Below are 19,415 nucleotides of genomic sequence, written 5' to 3'. Positions count from 1 at the left end.
TACACAACAAGGACAAATGAAAAAATCAATCAAACGTTACCAGCATACTGTTACGTTGCATCTCTGTTTCAACAGAAATTATTTAAGTATGGACCATCTTACCGCTCACAGATTAAAACGAACATCTTTCTCCATTTTAATATCACGTACATGGTCGATATTATATCGGACGAGAGACTAAGAGAAACCAGAACGAGTTTGATCATCCACCAGCATGAAACTGTATACCGACTGCGTTCTTCGTGAATCCAGCATGAAAGCTTGGACTTCTCCTGCATTCAAAGAGATGCCGCCGTTGCAAACGATGCACGCTTGTCACGCGTAATTATAATGACATTTCTATAATTAGAAATGTAGATTTAATAAAATCCAAATTTTTTCTGCATTGCTTCTAATCTGTCAATACGTAAAATTCCACGATGCTTCGTGTGGAGCATGAATGTGAGCTCGAAGGTAAACATGAAGATGCACTTTTTCTTCCCGATCACAATATCTTTCAAAAAATGCGAAATACTTTGCGCCATTCACTAATGGCATCAGACAAAACTCCAGGTGCCCGCAAATATTTACGCAGTCGTGCTTCGATATTTTCGGAAAAACGACGGCATTTGCGTAATTACAGATACATTCTCCATCCCTTCAGTATGTTTAGGTATTTTTCTGTATTATATTTTGTTAACAATAATTTATCATAATTTATGTATAAAATATATGTATATAAAACATAATATGTTCTCTTGAATAAACTAAATCAAAAATTTCGTAATATAGACTTTGCTGGGATGTCTTAATGATTATAACGATAACGTGTTTACTACTGGTTGCTCCATATCACGCTGCATTCGAAATAGACAATCGTTTATATAACTGGACAATTTTTAAGAATTTTCTGCTTTTTCTCTGTTGCTTGGACATAAATGTTAATTTTATAACAGGGTAAATATAATTTAAAATATAAGTGATGAATTCAATCTTACGTATATCGCATTTTCTTCACAAGTTAAAAATTGTATTCTTTATTGGACAGATATTACGACACAATGCATCACGTTGTTGTGATGGAGCCGAGAATGATAATGAAGAGATACATGAAACGCGGCCTGCTTTTTTTGGACTTGCTGGGCTCTTTTCCAACTGATATCGCATTCGTTATGTCGTGGCAAGAGTATGCAGTTACACGCGAGTTGATGTCTTTAATCTGCGGATTTCGCGTTTTTTCTCTCGTTTCTTACATGAATAAGATCGCTCACGAGTATAATGCTCCAGTGGCCCTCTACGAGGTCTGCATCATGATATTTTGGCTGCTGATAGCGTTTCAATGGCAGACTTGCTTTTATTGGCTGGTGCCAATAGCTACGACTTCTATGTATTCACCGGAGCGTCCCAGCGACGATTCCTGGCTACACGAGTTTGATCTTTGGGAGAAATCTAAATCTCGACAATATCTATCCAGTTTCTTACGCGCCATTAGCGTCTTTCTCTCATCGGGTTTCCTACACGAAAAGCCGAAAAACGAGGCGGATCTCACGGTAGTGATCATCCTACAAATCTTGGGAAGTCTAACTATCTGGATCCTGATAGTTCGTGTGAGGCAACTTTTTAAGACCGCCAACAGCTCTAAGATCAAGTATCAAGACATCATAGCACAGCTCAAACGATATATGAAGCATCGGCAGCTACCACATTCGACTCAACATCGTATCATAGCCTATTATGAGTTTTGCTTTCAACAACGCTACTTCCGCGAAATCGAGATCCTTAATACCCTGTCCACCTATATGCGCCAAGAGATCAGTATGCACGCCTGTCGCAAGCTCGTGGAGAACGTTACGTTCTTCAAGAATTTACCGCTTTCTTTACTGACGCGCATCGTCGCTTTACTCAAATCTGAGATATTTCTGACAAACGACGTGATTGTACGGGTCAATCAACTGGGTGATTGCATGTATTTTATCGCTAGCGGCACCGTCGCGATTTACACAAGCACCGGGAAGGAGATATGTCACTTGGAGGACGGCGCGTACTTTGGGGAAATCGCGCTAGTTATGCCGGACGCGCGAAGAGTGGCCAATGTCGTCGCCATCGAAATATGCGAGTTGTATCGTTTGGATCGCGCTGATTTGGCCAGAACGATTCATCCGTATCCTATGCTGTGGGAAGAAATCAAAAAAATAGCTATCAAGAGACACGAAAGGACGACGATACTCGATACACAGTAAATATATTTTTGCATAATTATTTTACTCGCGAAAATATTATTTCTATGAGACGTACTTTTTGAAGATGGTAAACAATTTTATCGTTGCAGCATAAAATTATTGCGTCATATATTGTCTTTAATATCGATAATTCTCAAATAAGTAGCAATATTTATCTAATCGCGCGCTATACGAGGAGCAAATATTGTTGAAAATTGCTTTATGATCTTTATAATTATATTATAATTGAATGCGGAACCTACTATTGAAACAATTGATCCAAACGATAAAAAGATCCCGATTATTTACCTTTGCAACGTAGTATTAGGGTAGCGGATTTATCGATGAGATCATACTTTGAAACACAATGCGTTCGAAATTCGTGCCTTATCCGTAGTTGTTTAACAGGTATAATGTGTTCTAAACTTACTGTAGCGCACTAATGCCAGGTTATAAGGACTGCCGTTGTTGTATTAAAAGAATTGTTAATGATCGTTGACGATAATAGCGGAAAATTGTTAAAGAACCGATAAATTTCAAGACTCCGATAACTGTTTCTCGTAACCCAACATTAGGGCAGATTTATTACCCTGGACGTGGATCAAGACGATCTCGATCGTGCTCCGCGGAAGACTACAATTTTCAATGAACTGTAGATCATCGGTAATATCATGTAGCAAGAAGAGAATACGTGATCACTTCTCTTAAGATGAATTCGTGATAATTACAGTTTAGCGTCGCGATCGGAACTTGGGCTCGTTGTTTTGCGGGCGTGAAAAGTCAAGTCCATTCGAAATGCATCGCGCGTATACAAATTGTATCGAGTTATGAATCGGCAAGCGGAGCACTTAACGTTAATAAAACGAGAAACGGGAGGACATTTTCCATCGCTTTGTAGTTGTGCATCGATGTGCAACTAGCTCACGCTATTAATACTTATCGGGCTCTGGGATCCGTAGTTGATTGTAGTCGATGTCCTGGGATATTGCATTTAAGAATAGGCGTGTAACGAGAGAAGGTCTGATTTACTTGACGATGCATGCTTATCTGAGAGATTCGCGTATCGAGTTAGTCCGACCGGTTCTACCTGAATATCTCCATGACGCGATGCAACGATACGTTATCTGTTATTAACGAATGCAGTTTTCACGATAATTGTTTTTTGCCGTTCCAGGACGGACTTGTTCTTTCATCGGACGAAGAATGTCTAAGCCGGAAAAGTTGGATGGAACGCGTAAATCATTGGTATGTATGTAGGTGTAAAAAAAAGAGAATTTTCATCGGAATTTATTATTAGATCTAGCTACGGTACGTAGCACGATAACAAGTTTGTGTAGTAACCGCGATGATATATCTCGCTTCTCTGTTATTAAATGCGACGAATATGTATTCTGATTATCCTGCGTTTGCAAAAAGCGGCATAAACTACCGCAAAAGAGGGGAATAAATCCTGTCGTATCGTCGTAGTAAAGGCAAAACAAAGCGTGGAAATCGCGGACACGCAAAGCGTGCAGTAAATATACATTAATTATTTTTTCAAGAGACACGAAAATACGCGCCACGTACACACATATATATATATATATCATGAAAGAATGATAGCTTAATTATTCACAAACTTAACGACAAGCTACATTACCACTACATTAGATATACGATCGACAATTTGTGCACGGTGGAATTAATGGAATTAATCGATAAATCGGGCTATCGGATCTATCGTGTCAATGACACTCTTCTAAGAAGAGAAAAGAGAGAAGTGGGATTGCGGGGCCGTTAGATAAAGCTAATTAATATACGCTATCGGACTGGTAATGGGCCGTCGACCGTGCAGAAACTCACGCCTCGCTTGCAATCTCACCGTGGAAACGAGGCGACGTTATCCGACGACGGCGAGCCGCCCATTCAACGAGAAACAATGGTTTGTGCGCATCGACGCATGGGCAGAGGGAACGGGCCGATGACAATGAAACGTTTAGGAGGGCTGGCCATTGTAATAGGCCGACGATGCGCCTGCTTGGTAGCTACCAAGCGGTGGCGTACACGCACCGGCGTATCCCTACCGCCGCGCGCGCACCGGGTAGAAAGGGGGACTGTCAGGATAGTACGAACGAGTAAGAGAGAGAGCTCGCTATTGTTATCAGCGATGCTCGGTCGGCGAGAGCGAGAGAAAACGGCTATGGTTATATGGCCACACCCCGTGGAACCAGCCAACGAGCTCTCCACCGACCGACGATATCCACCTGACCCCACAATGGGCAGATCCCACGTAGCTACGCTCGCGGTGGTTGTACATTGTTCCCCCTCTGTGCGCGTCAAGTGGCGTGCACGTCATTGAAACCTCGGCTGAACACGTCGGTTACGACACAATGACACAACGTCGAAGACGTCGCGGAATACGAGGCGTAGGGAGGCAGCAGCTTTTGGGATCGTTAACGCGTTTAACGGTGCATATGAGTGATGCGCGATATGTCCTTTAGAATATACACCGAGCATGTCGCAGATAATTCGACTCGGTTACTTCCATGACCGCGTACTTTCTCTCTAATCATCTCCCTGTCGTGTCTTGCGTGCGCATTTGGAGGATGAGGCGGAACACGCGCCGGGGGAAGAAGCACCGAGAGACGTTGAGTTCGTTGCCCGGGATGTACGCAGACTTGAAGAGCATCCGCGGTAGCGAACGTGAAAGTCCATAAAATAAAGATAATTTCAAGTTAAAGAGACATTAACGACTTAACGGAGCTGTGTAAATCTTACATTTACGCACATTCCTGTTAATGGCTTGTATACTTGTGCGGGCATATCTAGGAGATTGAAATAAAATCATGTAAACGCCGTATCTAGTTGCAGTTATACGTTAGACAAGTAGTAAATCCCGAAGATTGAATAGCATCCATGTTCGAGAAATTGCGAAACATTCCGGCGTAGTACGCCTCGACGGAATTAAAGCGTGGAAACGATTCGGCGATGCAACAGCGAGATTGAGTCTCTCTCTCTCTCTCTCTCCCTAGCGTAGCGTCTTCGCGCGCAGAGATATCTGGATAGACAGATACGCGGAGCGTGTACACACCTACATCAACAAAACCCGGCGACGTCGACCCTGGCTGCCTTCTCCTCCGCGATGGGTCGATACTCTGCGAGCCGCCGCCCTCCTCCTCTGTCTTTCGCCCCTACTGCCGCTGTTTCCGTTCAACCCCTTCCATCCTCTCACATACCCATCTTCACCCACCATCGTACCGTTTCTCTCATCCCTTGTGCTTCCTACCCCTACGTCGTTTCCACTTCCTCCTCCTTCACCTCCGGCCATCTCTCTACCTTCCCGCCGTTACCACCGCCGCCTCTTTTACCCTCGATGGCCTCGTCCATAGGTGTACCAGTTGATTGATCGTTTATCGATACGCAGAGGGCCCACCCCGGCGAGTTGCGGGTACGTCCTACGCCCGATCCCCCGTCCTCGCGCTCCGACCGTTCCCGCTTTCAAGTATACGCATTACACATTTATAAGGGCGTTAAACACGAGCCGCATCGATGGCATAGAACGCTGTACAAGGGTATATATGCGTATTTCCCTCTCATCCTCTCTTCCACGTCCTTCCCTTCTCCGCGCCTCTCCTGATATTCCGCGCTACTCTTTTCTACCTCTCTCGCTCTCCCTGCAAAGCCAACCGGCCAGCGGAGTCCCCCTACATCGGTTTTGTGTAGGAAGAGCCATGCTCGATTGGTGTCGGTGTGTTTGTAAGCGCGCCGAGCAACATCAATGTTTCGAGTCGAGCGTCCGCCCCCATTATTTTACCCCCGGCCTTGGAACCGCCATCCCATCGACTAGCTGCTCTCTATATAACCTCCCACCCTCTTTCCCTCCCCCTATTTCATCCCTCTCGTTTTCTCTCCCGTTCGCTCGCTCGCTCGCGTACGGATCCCGATGCACACACAACCGATACTTATTGATATGGGCTTCCGTTTACCGTTGACTACATACGTGACTTAACCGCCGGCCCCGTGCACTTCCGAAACTACTATATCAATTTTTAACTGCGCAGCCGGATTTATCGGAGCTTATATTCCACCCCGTAAGCGCCCGGACGACTGCGCTTGTGCAGTTCCGCGAGTTTTCACATTCTTGTATCTTGTTTAGATTCCACCAGCTCCTTGTTATCTGTCCAATCTTTAGTCTAGAGGAATAACAATAAAATACGCGTATAAAAAAAATATCGAGAAGCGTTAACCAATTTCTACACGTTTTCTGTTTTTGCAAAGACACCGATTTTTCTACCTCTTTTGTGTAGATTATTATATAGGATTCGTCGTGTTTTTTATCGTTTATCAGTCAAGAGTAAAGCTAATAATGTTGTTCGTTAACGAATTAAAGCAAAGTCGCTGGAGGGAGGAGAGGGTGTACCCAACCCCTATCGAGTGTTGGCTTTCAGTCGTGACGTCGCACCACAGTGTTGACTGTCCGTCACACATCCCCGAGCTCGAATGACGACGTTTATAAGCTAGTGTCAACAACGGTGGGTAATGATGTGCGGTCCCCATGTTCAGCAACCATAGGAGCTTCCCGGCGGGAGATCGGGCACCCGCAACGTATCATCCCGTCACGCTACATTGAACGTCATTGTCCGAACTAAAGTCGCCGTTTATCGCTCAACGGGTGACGGTAACCGAACAGAGAAACTGAATACGCCTCGCCCGAATACGGTAGTCTCGCGCGGCGACGATGCAAAAAATCGCTACTCGAAAAAAAAGAGAAGTCGATTTATATATACGTATCCATAATCGAAACTCGCTCGTGATTTCTACCGAGTCTTGCTGCGAATGTTGAACGATGTATAATTGTAATGGATGCACGATATACGCGCTGATATAATGTTATTCGATAATAGAAATTACGTTTACTATTGTATAGCAAAACAAGTTGATGTAGAAATTTTAGGAGACATTGAATTTTTTTCATAATTTATCAATTTTCCGTGAGACACGGAAAACAATCTATGACGACGAAAACGCGCGTTTCCAACCCTCTGCACTTGACAGCTGATTTACATAATTCGTCATTGACTTCACTCGCTTTTGCAATCACCCCTTGACTAACGAGACTACCCCAGCAGGGGGGATGTTTCTGCAAATTCACCTTCGCCCCGCGTTATATACTGACATTCGATTATCTTCGCATAGTTGAAGCATTCACTGCAACTGGTAGATAAAACAGAAAATACGATCGTGGCATGAATTGCAAAAATCATTTAACTTGAAAGAAAAAATGTTATTAATCAGCGTCGTGGTTTAGCGATAATTCATGTGTTTAACGATAATTAATCTAATATGCGCAGCTATATTGAGAAGATATAAGTTATTCGCGTTAGATGACAGCAGTTTGTCGATATCTATTTTTAGTAATAAATTTTATAATTGAATACGTGCATATCTTAAAAAAGGCACAATGAATTTGAAAATATGAATATGTAATCAGCGACGCGACGCTTCGAGAGGTAGATGAAAAAATAAACGAAAGAGAGTTGTAAGTCAATTCGTGATCGTAATGTGTGCGTTAAGTATTTGTCTGCGATAAATAACGGCAATGTACGAGCGCCTACATATTGGAAAGAATTACGTGTGTTCAATATGTATTCAATACATACGTTCGACGTTACATAATGTATGTATTTTTGTTACATTTCTCAAAGAATGAATAAATGCGTTATTACCAATCGCCAAATTTTGTTATAAATATTTTACGCAGGCACAGAAAAATATTGGAAAATTATACCATTAAAGCACGATAAATATAATAAAAATAACATTGCATTCGACGATATTGATTCATCCTTTTTTTTATTCTGCGCCGAATAAATGCGAAAAATTATGGCATTGGATTTTATTGCGACGCGCGAGCGTGATTAAAATTAGAACGAATGTAAAACAAGCGCATAAATAGTCATTTAATCGACGACTCGTGGTACGAAGTGGAGGAAAAGCAGGAAAAGTATATCGCGCGAGTCGACACAACTATATATATATATTCTGATCCTGATTACTTTCATCTCACGTAGATCGTTTCGTTGCAAACGTGACAGAAATTACCCGCTAGATTTCGCCCGCGCTCAATAGGCGTCCGGGTCTCTCGATTAACAAGCGCTACAAATGCCGGAACAGCTAGTAGTAGAACGGAAAGACGCCGAGCCCTCGCAAAATTCATAAAGTTTCGACAGAGTTGACAGAGAAGTCTCTCTTTCTCTTTTTTTTTCAATGACAAAGCGTCGTATATTTTCGTCGCGCATGTATAACGATCCTTCCTTCCCTGAATTTTCACGACTCTTTACTAACTGTGACTTGCAACATGAATACCCTCGAAACAAATAATTTGCCGTCATTATAAATGGACAAAGTTTAAGCGGAATTTCCTTGAACTCATTATTAACTTCTTCGAAAGAAGGCTCCTCTGAACTAGTCGACTCTTGTAAATCGACACAAGATTCTTAATGTCAAAAAATACCTACGAAAATAATTATTTTACTTGTTTCACGATAGATACAATTCTGTACGTTACTAATAAAAAATAATATATTTATTATTTTAATAATGTATTTGTATATTTAATTTAACTTGTGTAATTGAATTTTTTTATCGTTTTATTTCTTGTAATTTTTCTATCAAATATATATCAAACTATGAAAAAAATAAAAATCAAAAAAATATCAATGATCTGCATATCATTTTATATATTATAACAAAAAGAGTACTTTCGGCTTAACCCTTATTATGTGCGTGCAGAACTTTCTTTCGGAGCTGTTGTAAGACGTCCAATGGCTTTCCATAATAATTTCTTTCGGCGTATGCTCTCTTATATCATTTTATTATACCGAGGAAAGCATGCAGCGAAACGGTTTATCATCCACTGTAGGTCCGAACATACCAACGGCTGTGTCGATAACGATGCTCGAGGTGAAGAGAAGAGTCAACTCCAAGATACGGTGGTGATTTCGAGCCTCTTCATCGCGTTCATGCACGAATGTTTCGCCATAAAGGGAATTCACGACCGAGTTATGAGACATTTATCATTGCGATAATAACCAAAGCTAATTACTTAGCCACTGTAACACATTCTCCAGAGTATTTTAACCAGAAAAATGAATGTTTGTTTTGTTAATGATAAATGCGAAATAATTACTGTGAAACATATCGCAAATATGTAACGTAAAGTATCATAAAACGTCGGCTACTCTCTTCGCGATAATTTGTTTAGTTGTTGCACAAAGCAAGAACGTAAAAACAGATCTGTTACGATATTATAAAAATCATCTAAACAAACCTCTGTAAAAGCGTGGAATTAACCGCTACAAAAGATCGTATGATAATAAGAAAAAGAGAAAGAGAGAGAAACAATTTTCTCTTCGGCTTAGAAAATACCTTCGTATCCACTATACGTATCTTCGTAACGAAATTACTGTCGGTCCCGTACTGTACATTTTGCCCGGGTGAAGAAGCTTTCGATAAGCCCAACAATACTCGATTTAATCGACGCGTACAACAAGTTTCGCGTAAATATGCACGTAATATCGATTTGCGTGCAACGGCTTTAGGTAGGAATCTCGCGGACAATTTTCCCTACTAAAGTACTCGAATCTCTCGGATTCATTTACAATACATGTAACGTGTATCGGATTCCGCATATTTCTGTCTACTAAATAACGTCATTATTCGAGAAATTTATTCGTAAATTTACAACAGAACAGCGATATTACGAAGCGATGGAAAAACGTTCTTTTCTATAGAGGATATGTACCTTGTTCCAGCTTGGATGCTTTCAACTAATCCTCGACGGCTATATACGCGGATAAGAACATCCACAAACTTCCGTATTCATAACTGTTCATCTACGCGCGGCGAATGCAACTTACACAGCGTGTGTGTCCACAAAAGAATTTAAAAAGATAATTTGGCAAATCGCTATATTAAAAATATATATAAATAAAATGAACAAACAATTAAAAAAGTGTGTAAAACCGACGTAGATCAGAAATCGGATTCCGCGCAGCTATCGTTTGATTGTAATTTCTTAATTCCCTCTCGAGTCTTCTCTTACACATACAATAGGTACGCGCGTGTAAGTATATCCACACCCCGTCTGTCGTTGGGACTATTTTGTAATATCGCGAGCTTTACGGGCAGATTTTCAAGCTTTGCCTTCGCGAGACCGACCCCCGCTGACGACGATAGTGTTAAAGTGGTAGCGTGACTGCGCGCCCTGTTTCCCGCTGCGACGAAAAAGGCCCGGATTGAGAGAATCGAAGACGGAGACACGCCGAGGCCGCGCGCGGACCACCCGATGTGCCGGGCATCTGAATTAATTATTTGTTTTAATATAAAATCCGCGGGGTGTGATTTAGTTCGCCGCTACGGGGGCAAGTGGTCGGGGAACCGGGAGCGCATAAACAAGTCGCAGCGCTCGGGACCCTATCTCTTTGCTCCTCACGAATGCGTTTCGCACCGGCGAGAGAGGCGTTCGGACGCGTCTCTTGTGCGTGTGTACATGTATATATACATGTATGTGCATATATATATATATATGCATGTATGATGTATACGCACTACGTGCGTGGAAAAAGGAGAGAGCCGGGGCTAACGAGTCGATGCCGCTGCAGTCACGCATACTTCGCTGCAACACGGAGGAAAATCGTGCAACGCTCCCTCGGATCGACGCGACGCCGATTATCGATGGCGCGATTTAATCAAGCATGTCGATTGCTTCTCGGCGTTTATGGCGAATTTCACTCTCTTCGCGTCCACTGAATCATATTTTTTGTCGGGACCAGATTGGTTTATGTAGTACGCGCACCTGATACGAGATACACATCGTGTATGGGGTATCTTAACTGCGATCGATTGACAGTCAGTTCATTGGATTTCATTTGAGAATTTTTTTCGTCTGGTATATCACTTTGATTAGATATGCGTCGCTAAAATATCGTCATATTTCCACTAATATCGTCGTATATTTTCCACATCCTGTTCTTTTTTTCGATGTCACATTATAAAGGCTAGTGAATTACTTTAACGGATTGCGAATTCCTCGCTTGACATAAATATACGTCTTGAATATGTAAATCTTCTGGTATTTGGGTTGCAAAGAAATACAAGTGACTTTTTGTGACTTTAGTCAATATACGATAAAGTGTGTAAGAGATATCTTATAATAATTACATATCATAAATACACCAGACGCAATCATCAAGCAAAATAACTCGTTACGATGATAAACTTAATTGTTAAATCGTACATGTCCAAGTAAGAATTTATTCTCTTAATATACATCTTACAGCAGCTCAACACAACTACAGGTTTTATACGTAATTATTAATAAGGCTATCAATGTAAGAAGTCGAGACTTTTAATTGCAAGTGTCGAGTGAATTAGTATGCATAATAACAATTTTTATCTTTATAACCATTAATCCTATCTAATAGCTTTCTTTGCGCAAGATTTCTCGAAAAAAATACTCCTATATGAGAATTAATTAATTCTAATGCATAAAATAAGCTAAGAATCGCATTATAAATAGACAGAACGCAAAATTTAAAGGCAGATAATATAATATATGCCATTGTTTCGTAAAACAGACAGCAAAAGAGAGGACCAGAAATTTGAGTCGACTTGAAAGTCTTGTTAATGAATGGAAGGTCGTCTGTAGAAGAAAGCATCTCGTTCAAAGCTATTGGCCGGCATCCATGGTTGGCAGCCCACTAATCACCACTAATGTTAATATTATGCAGAAACCATAATGCTCTACGAGGAATCCTAATAAACTATGAACGGATCTCTGAGAAATACATGCAACCTTCTCGTGCCATTCTCTTGTCAAAGCCACACCACTTCCGATTATTTATTCCATTATACATTTATTTTGCACTCAAACATATTTGCTCATCTTTCCGTTTATTCAAAGTAACGTAAATCTTTATTGATCTCTCGTTAAATTATCTAGGAAAATAAGATGTTATTTGAAATCAACATCGTCTTCGGATATCTGATTCCATCATATTAATAAAATTATTTAAAACATTTATCTCTAATAACGTAATATGCGCTTTATAATTAAATTTTCCGCTCGTTACCCGTCCGGATGATTATAGACAGTAGAGGAGAGTTCATAGATCACCTTGTGGGTTTTGTAATTCAGAAAACTCTTAACATCGTTTACGTGACTCGTCCGCGAAATCGAATTTGTCCCGGAAAATGAGCACCTCTATACGGGAGATTATTTATTTTCATGTTCTCGGTAATTGGCGGCGCGCAGGTAAAAGTTAATAGATAAGTACTGACAGTAAATTGAATGACGCGCATCGATACTCGTGGCGATTCCGCCTGCGTTTTGTTCGACGTGGCTTTCTATCACTCGTTGACCTATCAACTTGCCGTGTCGCAGACACGGAGAGAATGACAAGAAGACCAAGTCCTGACTGTTATTAACTGCCGCGGGTGGTTAATTGGAAATAAATATTCAACGCTTCGAATGTATGACGATGATTCCCTCGATGATGAATTATCGAAGTCGACCATACTTGTAAAAGTTAGTTACATAAGTAGCCTCGCGCGCGAGCAGTTAAACGAGCAATTACGGTAACCACATACGGTGATGATAATTACAATATTCTACCGATTAATTAGATCCTCGCAAATATTTTACCGTGCGATTTAAAGAATCGACCGTCTGTATTTCAATTATCTTTATTTGTATAATATATGTATAATATAATAATTAAATTATATAGAATTATACTTTGGACGCAATATCGAGAAGAGAGGCGTCGGATTTATTTGAATGTTCACGAAGATCGCCTGGAAGGATTTCGAAATTGGGTTACCTTAATTGGAGGTAGAAACGTCCTCGCTCCGTCTGTCGCAGATTTCCGTATTCACGTGATCGGGGCTTGAATTTCGCGTATTTAAGTGTCCATTGCGCCATGGTGCCTTTCTTTGCCCCCGGTAATGATCCCTTTGTCCGGCGAGTGAGCGCGACTTTAAGTGAAAACGTCCATTCAACCGGCGACAACGACGGTTTGCGCCCTGAATATATTGCACCGATTGCGAGGGGAAGATAAGTATACGGGGAGACTAAGGTCCGTCGGTTCTTAGCTTCCGACGACTTCAGACTGAAGGTACGCTTTCTTTTGCTTCGGCTCGCTCGAGAAAAGGAGCTTACGATTCGCTTCCACGCTGTCGCGAAGAAGAAGTTATTCATAGAGACGATAAGGACGAATGTCGTCATAATATGAACTCACTGTTGCACCAAATTCGGAGAAAGCGGTTTGTAATAAAAGGCAGCAATTATTCTCATTCGCGAAACTCGCCCCGTCGTTTTCCTCCTGACGCGATGTCCATCGACGATGAACCGACACGAAAGACCAATCAACATGAGATTTTCGTAGAACCGCAAGCTTCGGTTCGTTCGACCGCGTCGCAATAAATCGCGCAGTCGCGCGTCCGCGCTTATTTACACGCGCGGATGAATTTGACGAGCGTCCGTGTCGGGCATCGCGAGCAACGAAATGCGCTTAAGCCGCATCGATCCGTTTTAAGCCATGCGAGAATATTAGCGCGCGCGGAATGAATGTTTTCGCATCCGATATCGCCGGAGATTTTCACCAACTCTCGGCTCGATGTGTTTACCGCGATATGCGCTCGACACGAGATTTTTCCAGAAAATTAATTAACACCCCCCTGGCCGCGCAAGGGGATACATAAGCTGCTTATATATCCCCCGCGATAATAATCCGCGATAGACGTTAGAATCGCAAACGCGTTAAGCGCTAATAAATGCAGTCGAGTCGCGCCGGAGTTCTAGTAAGTGTACTCGCGCCGAGAGTAAATAAGCGTATCTCAAGTGGCTCTATTAATAGATACCCTTGTGAGCTTATAAGCCGGAATATATTTTTTTCCGAGACTAGATACCGGCAGTATCACGCGCGTCCCGCGCCGGTCGTCGTTTACAAAGCCGAAGGCACGTCGATCCAGAAGCCGATCTCGCATCGAGATAATAACAGGGAGATCGCCCTGTGGCAGGCGGTTAAAATGTGCCCGGCAAATGGGCAATGACCGAGATCGCCCCCTTCCAAAGGATCCTGACCTATCGATCGATTTCGCGCTCGTTTGCACGCGTTTCGTTAAAAAAAATTGACTAATCTTTCCTGGACCGAGCGCGTCCAGTTTTTTCCTTAACTTTATTTCCGAAAGGAAGCGAGATTTTGCACGCTCTTGTAAATAACAGCCTTTCAAGTTCTTTGCACGATATTAAAAATAATATCGATTACTTATTCACTCTCGCGCGAAAAAAAAGAAAAAAAATTTAATTGGACAAATTTCATGGGTCACGAACATTAAGGGAGAACATTGGATTTCTTGTACGATCGCGCAAGTTTTTTTCAAGTTTTAACGAATTCCGAGTTAGCGAAGAACGAGTATCCGTGCCTTATGCAGAAATCATGGCAGAAGCGAACGTTAATTTGCGTTTCTACGGCACAAACAGTGCACGAAGGATAACGAAGGTCTATTAATATATAGAAAGAAGTGCGAGCCAGAAGGCGACTGTCCTTCCTTCAGAAACCAACCCGCGGCGGGATACTGCTACATATTTGCACGTACTTCGCAAACAGATAGGCGCTCGAGCAAACCGGTAATTATGGATGTTGCTTGAAATAATGAAAATCTATTAGTTGCTACAACGTTTAACAGCGATGCTATCCGTTTAGGAACGAGCACGTTCACTAATACATTTACACGCTCGCGAATGGAATCTCACCGCAGAACAGGACAAATGAAATCTATCTCAAGAAGGATGTAGAATGGATATAGAATGAAGGCTGCAGCGAGAAATAACTTCAACAAGATCTATTTCGTGTCCACCGCCGGATCTTCGTAAGATTAATAGGCAAGAAGATGCTTTCTTCGAGATAATTTTAAACGTCCTTAACCTTTACCGGACCTATTTAATATAAAGTCGGGTAAAGGGAAAAAAACGTACACTTTCTTATCTTGTTCTTAAAGTGGAAATTATTAAATCTCTTATACAACTCGAGAAACGACGTTAAGAAAATCAAGAAAAACTTCAAGTGTACTCATACTGATAATTCATTTCAAGTTTATGACAGACGAGAAGAGAGAGATGTTGAATTTAAAATTAGTGATCTTGTTTGCGTTTAATTGCGTTGATGGGAAGCAAACTTAAGTGCAATCCATTTCTTTTTTGCCGACAATCATGTATGAGATGAATATAAATAATTACGAGTATTGACTAATGTATCTATAGTCTCGAATAAAATATTTAATATACTTACATAAAAATACTGTTTTTTTTTTATCGCAAGGAAATTTGCATATTTTAAGAAAAATACTAATTACTGGACAAAACAAATAAGATATGGATGAGAACAGCAAGATTGTACTCGAGTATCGGATCATATCTCCGATTACAGGAGCGCTTGTCACCAGAGTGCACCGCGAGGAGGACAGTGAGCCGCTTGGAGCACAAACGGTATACACAGTGTACGAAGAGAATAGATACACACAGAGGGGACGCCGTCGAGATGACTCGGATGCTGCGGAGAGGATCTTCGCGCGCGGAGCGAGCGCCGCGTCTCAACATCGGCCGGTCGGTCGGTCGGTCGGGGTCGCTGACTCGAACGGTCGCCGATCCGTCAGTCGATTACTCCGGGGATCTTACGTGAACATGGAAACAGGTTCTTGGAATCCGGTTCTCGATTCTACATACGACTCTAATCAACGCGGCTAGATTGCTGCATCGTATAGGTACGTACATACATACGCCGCGCTGGACGCTCGCTCGGTCGCATGCGTTACCTCGTTATTTCCTCCAATGTAACGTACGTTGTTTGTTCGACGGCCGTCTCTCGTCCGGTCGGACTGTCGAGATGCATTTAGGACTGATTTCACCATAATTTCTTTATTCGCGATTTACCTCGCGCACATTCCCCCGTGTCTATTTAAAGAAATTATAATCGGTACATCAGTCGATAGACATATTATCATGGGAATATAATAGTCCTTTGTCAAATGTGATATAAATGGTCAATATATTACATTTATTATGGGAGAATCTTCAACAATTCCTGATTAGTTTAAGCGAAATATTTTCTCATCATTTATATAATATTTGATGAAAATATAAAATTTGCATATAAAATATACGTCGTTACTATCCGCCCATTATTGAAATATATAGACTAGCAGTTAATCTTTTCTCAGCAATTCCTTTTTTTTCATTTAACAACAATATTCACGGCTAAATTGATGCAACGTTTCAAAGACGTTCTCAATTTTGGTAATTTACATAAATGGACTTTTATAAAGGCGAACAAACAAGCTGTGATTTGTGTGGATTGTCACGAAGACGTGTTCCCGTCTCCGGCCTCTACTTAAGATATAAAGCAGACGATCGCTCGAAATTCGTCGCGCGTTCGACTCACGATTCGGTCACTCGAAAGCGATCCCGATGCGTGTGTCTACCCGAACGAACGGCAGGCAGCAGCTGGTGACTTTGTTTGCACACGTGGAGCAAAGTCCGGCATTTGCGTGTGCGTCAATCGCACCGGTCGTTCCCTTTCGAATTGCGTCGAAAGGTCCGAAACGAGCCGATCACGCCGCGGGTACCGATTTTACGCGACCGCGCTACGGTAGCTGCCAATTATCGTTAATTGAGATCCTGAAATGCAACGCCTCGCCGGCAGCTGCCGCTGACGGAAACGATCCACGTGATCCCGGCGAATTTCGTCGGAGACAAACCGAGGATGAGGAGAGCCAGGATCCCTTTTGATCGTCTGGCTTCTCTCGCGTGCGATCATAAACGATCATGTTGTACCCGTCATACAATAATTTCTTTTCAGCAACATATCTTAGACTGCGCGATAAAAATTAGCATTATTCTCCTCGACGTCTGTTTGCAATCTGCAAAGCTGGAAACATTCACGACTATTAGAATGTGCGTTGCTAGCGAAGCGACCAATTAATGTCATTCTTGGGCGCGCGTACGATTTATACATAGATATTGATATTGTTAAACGTGATTTATTTTTCAATTCGGTTGTAGCAGCCGCCAAAAGTACCGAGTACATTGAAAATACGAGAAAGCGCCAATAGACATCATCGGGAAATTAAAGAAACAAAATAGAAAGCTAGAAATACCGAAAAACAGAAAGCAAGCAAGTGTCACGAGACATTAACCGAGCTTTCCATAATGGAAATTATTCCGAATGGTCTAGCCGCTAAGTCATAAACTACGTGGCTAAACGCAGGCGCGGTAGGCTCGAAAAAAAATGATCGGTGTCAATGAGATGCGCGGGACCAGGGTCCTGGACCAAGGTCGTCCACCTGCCGAGTTTCCGTCTCGCGCGTCTCCAATGTCTCTCGCTAGTCCACGCTCTCGGAATACGACGTACGTTTACAACGAGCGAGCGAGAGAAGAGCGGGATCTTCTCGTTACGACGCTCGGGAATGGAGACATCATCCTCGATGATGCCGCGGAATTCGAGCGGAGATTTCCTCTCACGCTACCGTTGATGCGTTCCGGAAGCGCTCTTCGCGCAACTGACGTTCGCCCGCCGGTTGTAGGTAGGTATTGTAATAAGCGGCAGAATATCGGAAACGAAATTCAAGAGCATATTACTACTGGAATACGCGCGGCATTCTCCACTCTCATCGAGAGAGAGAGAAAAATAAAATGAATTCTAAAAAAAATTATCTTTTATTCTTGTCTTATAATTTTGCTATGTATATTTATTTATTAATTAAAATATGTCGTATAAAAATTGCAGAGTGAAATCTCCCCTCCTGACATCGTGAGACGCAAAAAGACTATTCTTGCCAGCAGACTCTTACTGGCGACCTTTTGCTTCCATTTTCAGCCTGCGGCTTCGATATCAACACATACATTGCGCTTTTGTAATGCTAAATATAATAAAATTACTAAGATTTTGCGGCGTATGGACAACGGCAAGCATATGTGTGAATCACAAAAAAGAACAATTTATTTTCGTAAAAAACGCCGTGAGAGAAGCTTTTTGTTTAAATTTTTTAATGTACTGTATTAGAAATGAAGTGGTTTACACAATCATTTCCATCCAGCATCTCTGCCTCGGTCCATAGTTGACGCAACACCTTTTTGCGAGGCCGTCACTTGAAAAGTGTTTATTTCAATAAATATATGTGATATTTTTTAAATTCAAATTATCGCTGCGAGTTGAGAATTTCTCTGAGATAACATAGTCTACTTCTAAATAATAATTTATTTAAATAGCGTAAATTAATATATTTAATATATTGTAATATATATAACCATTCATATATTAATTTGTACAAAATAGCAATTATATTCATACGATTCAGCAAATATTGAAATTATCTTTACATATATTTTTTTATAATTATATACAATTATTAATATAAGTATGCTGTCTTCTAAGCTGGGCAATAGAGCCAAGGAAACGAAACGAAAAATTAATTAAAACGGAACTGTATCTCAATTTGAGATCCCAAAGTTCCACATATAAATTAATTTCGAAACTTACATATGGAGAAATAAGCAAGAAAAATATAGGTCCGAAAAGTCGCTGAAGCGGGAATCGAACCCGCGTCTTTCACTTTCCGGGCGACTGCTCTAACCAACTAAGCTATTCAAACCCTTTTGATCCTATATTTTTCATTTGCCTTTTTAGTAGATGTTAGTATTTTAATTAATTTTTCGTTTCGTTTCCTTGGCTCTATTGCCCAGCTTAGAAGACAGCATACTTATATTATTTATATTGAGAGCCGATAAAAATATTTATTTCTGAGTTTATTCACGCCTTGGGCTAATCACGGCGGTATTTACTAACATCTACTAAAAAGGCAAATGAAAAATATAGGATCAAAAGGGTCTGAATAGCTTAGTTGGTAAGAGCAGTCGCCCGGAAAGTGGAAGACGCGGGTTCGATTCCCGCTTCAGCGACTTTTCGGACCTATATTTTTCTCGCTTATTTCTCCATATGTAAGTTTCGAAATTAATTTATATGTGGAACTTTGGGATCTCAAATTGAGATACAGTTCTGTTTTAATTAATTTTTTGTTTCGTTTCCTTGGCTCTATTGCCCAGCTTAGAAGACAGCATACTTATATTATTTATATTGAGAGCTGATAAAAATATTTATTTCTGAGTATATACAATTATGT

General features: G+C 41.4%; 1 protein-coding gene across 1 annotated transcript; it reads left to right on the top strand.

Moving 5' to 3' along the window:
• The first annotated feature begins 214 nt into the window (after positions 1 to 214).
• Positions 215 to 2,219, top strand: LOC114939686 (potassium/sodium hyperpolarization-activated cyclic nucleotide-gated channel 1). Its single transcript, XM_029314078.2, is given in 4 exon segments — positions 215 to 314; positions 358 to 652; positions 772 to 936; positions 1,028 to 2,219. Coding segments are annotated over 4 exon segments (1,752 nt in total).
• The last annotated feature ends 17,196 nt before the right edge of the window (positions 2,220 to 19,415 follow it).

Source organism: Nylanderia fulva, unplaced genomic scaffold (genome assembly GCF_048542155.1).
Source record: "Nylanderia fulva isolate GAGA-0341 unplaced genomic scaffold, ASM4854215v1 Scaffold7, whole genome shotgun sequence".
Classification (NCBI taxonomy): domain Eukaryota; kingdom Metazoa; phylum Arthropoda; class Insecta; order Hymenoptera; family Formicidae; genus Nylanderia; species Nylanderia fulva.
Note: the sequence above shows the minus strand (reverse complement) of the source record. Positions and strands in the feature narration are given on the sequence as shown.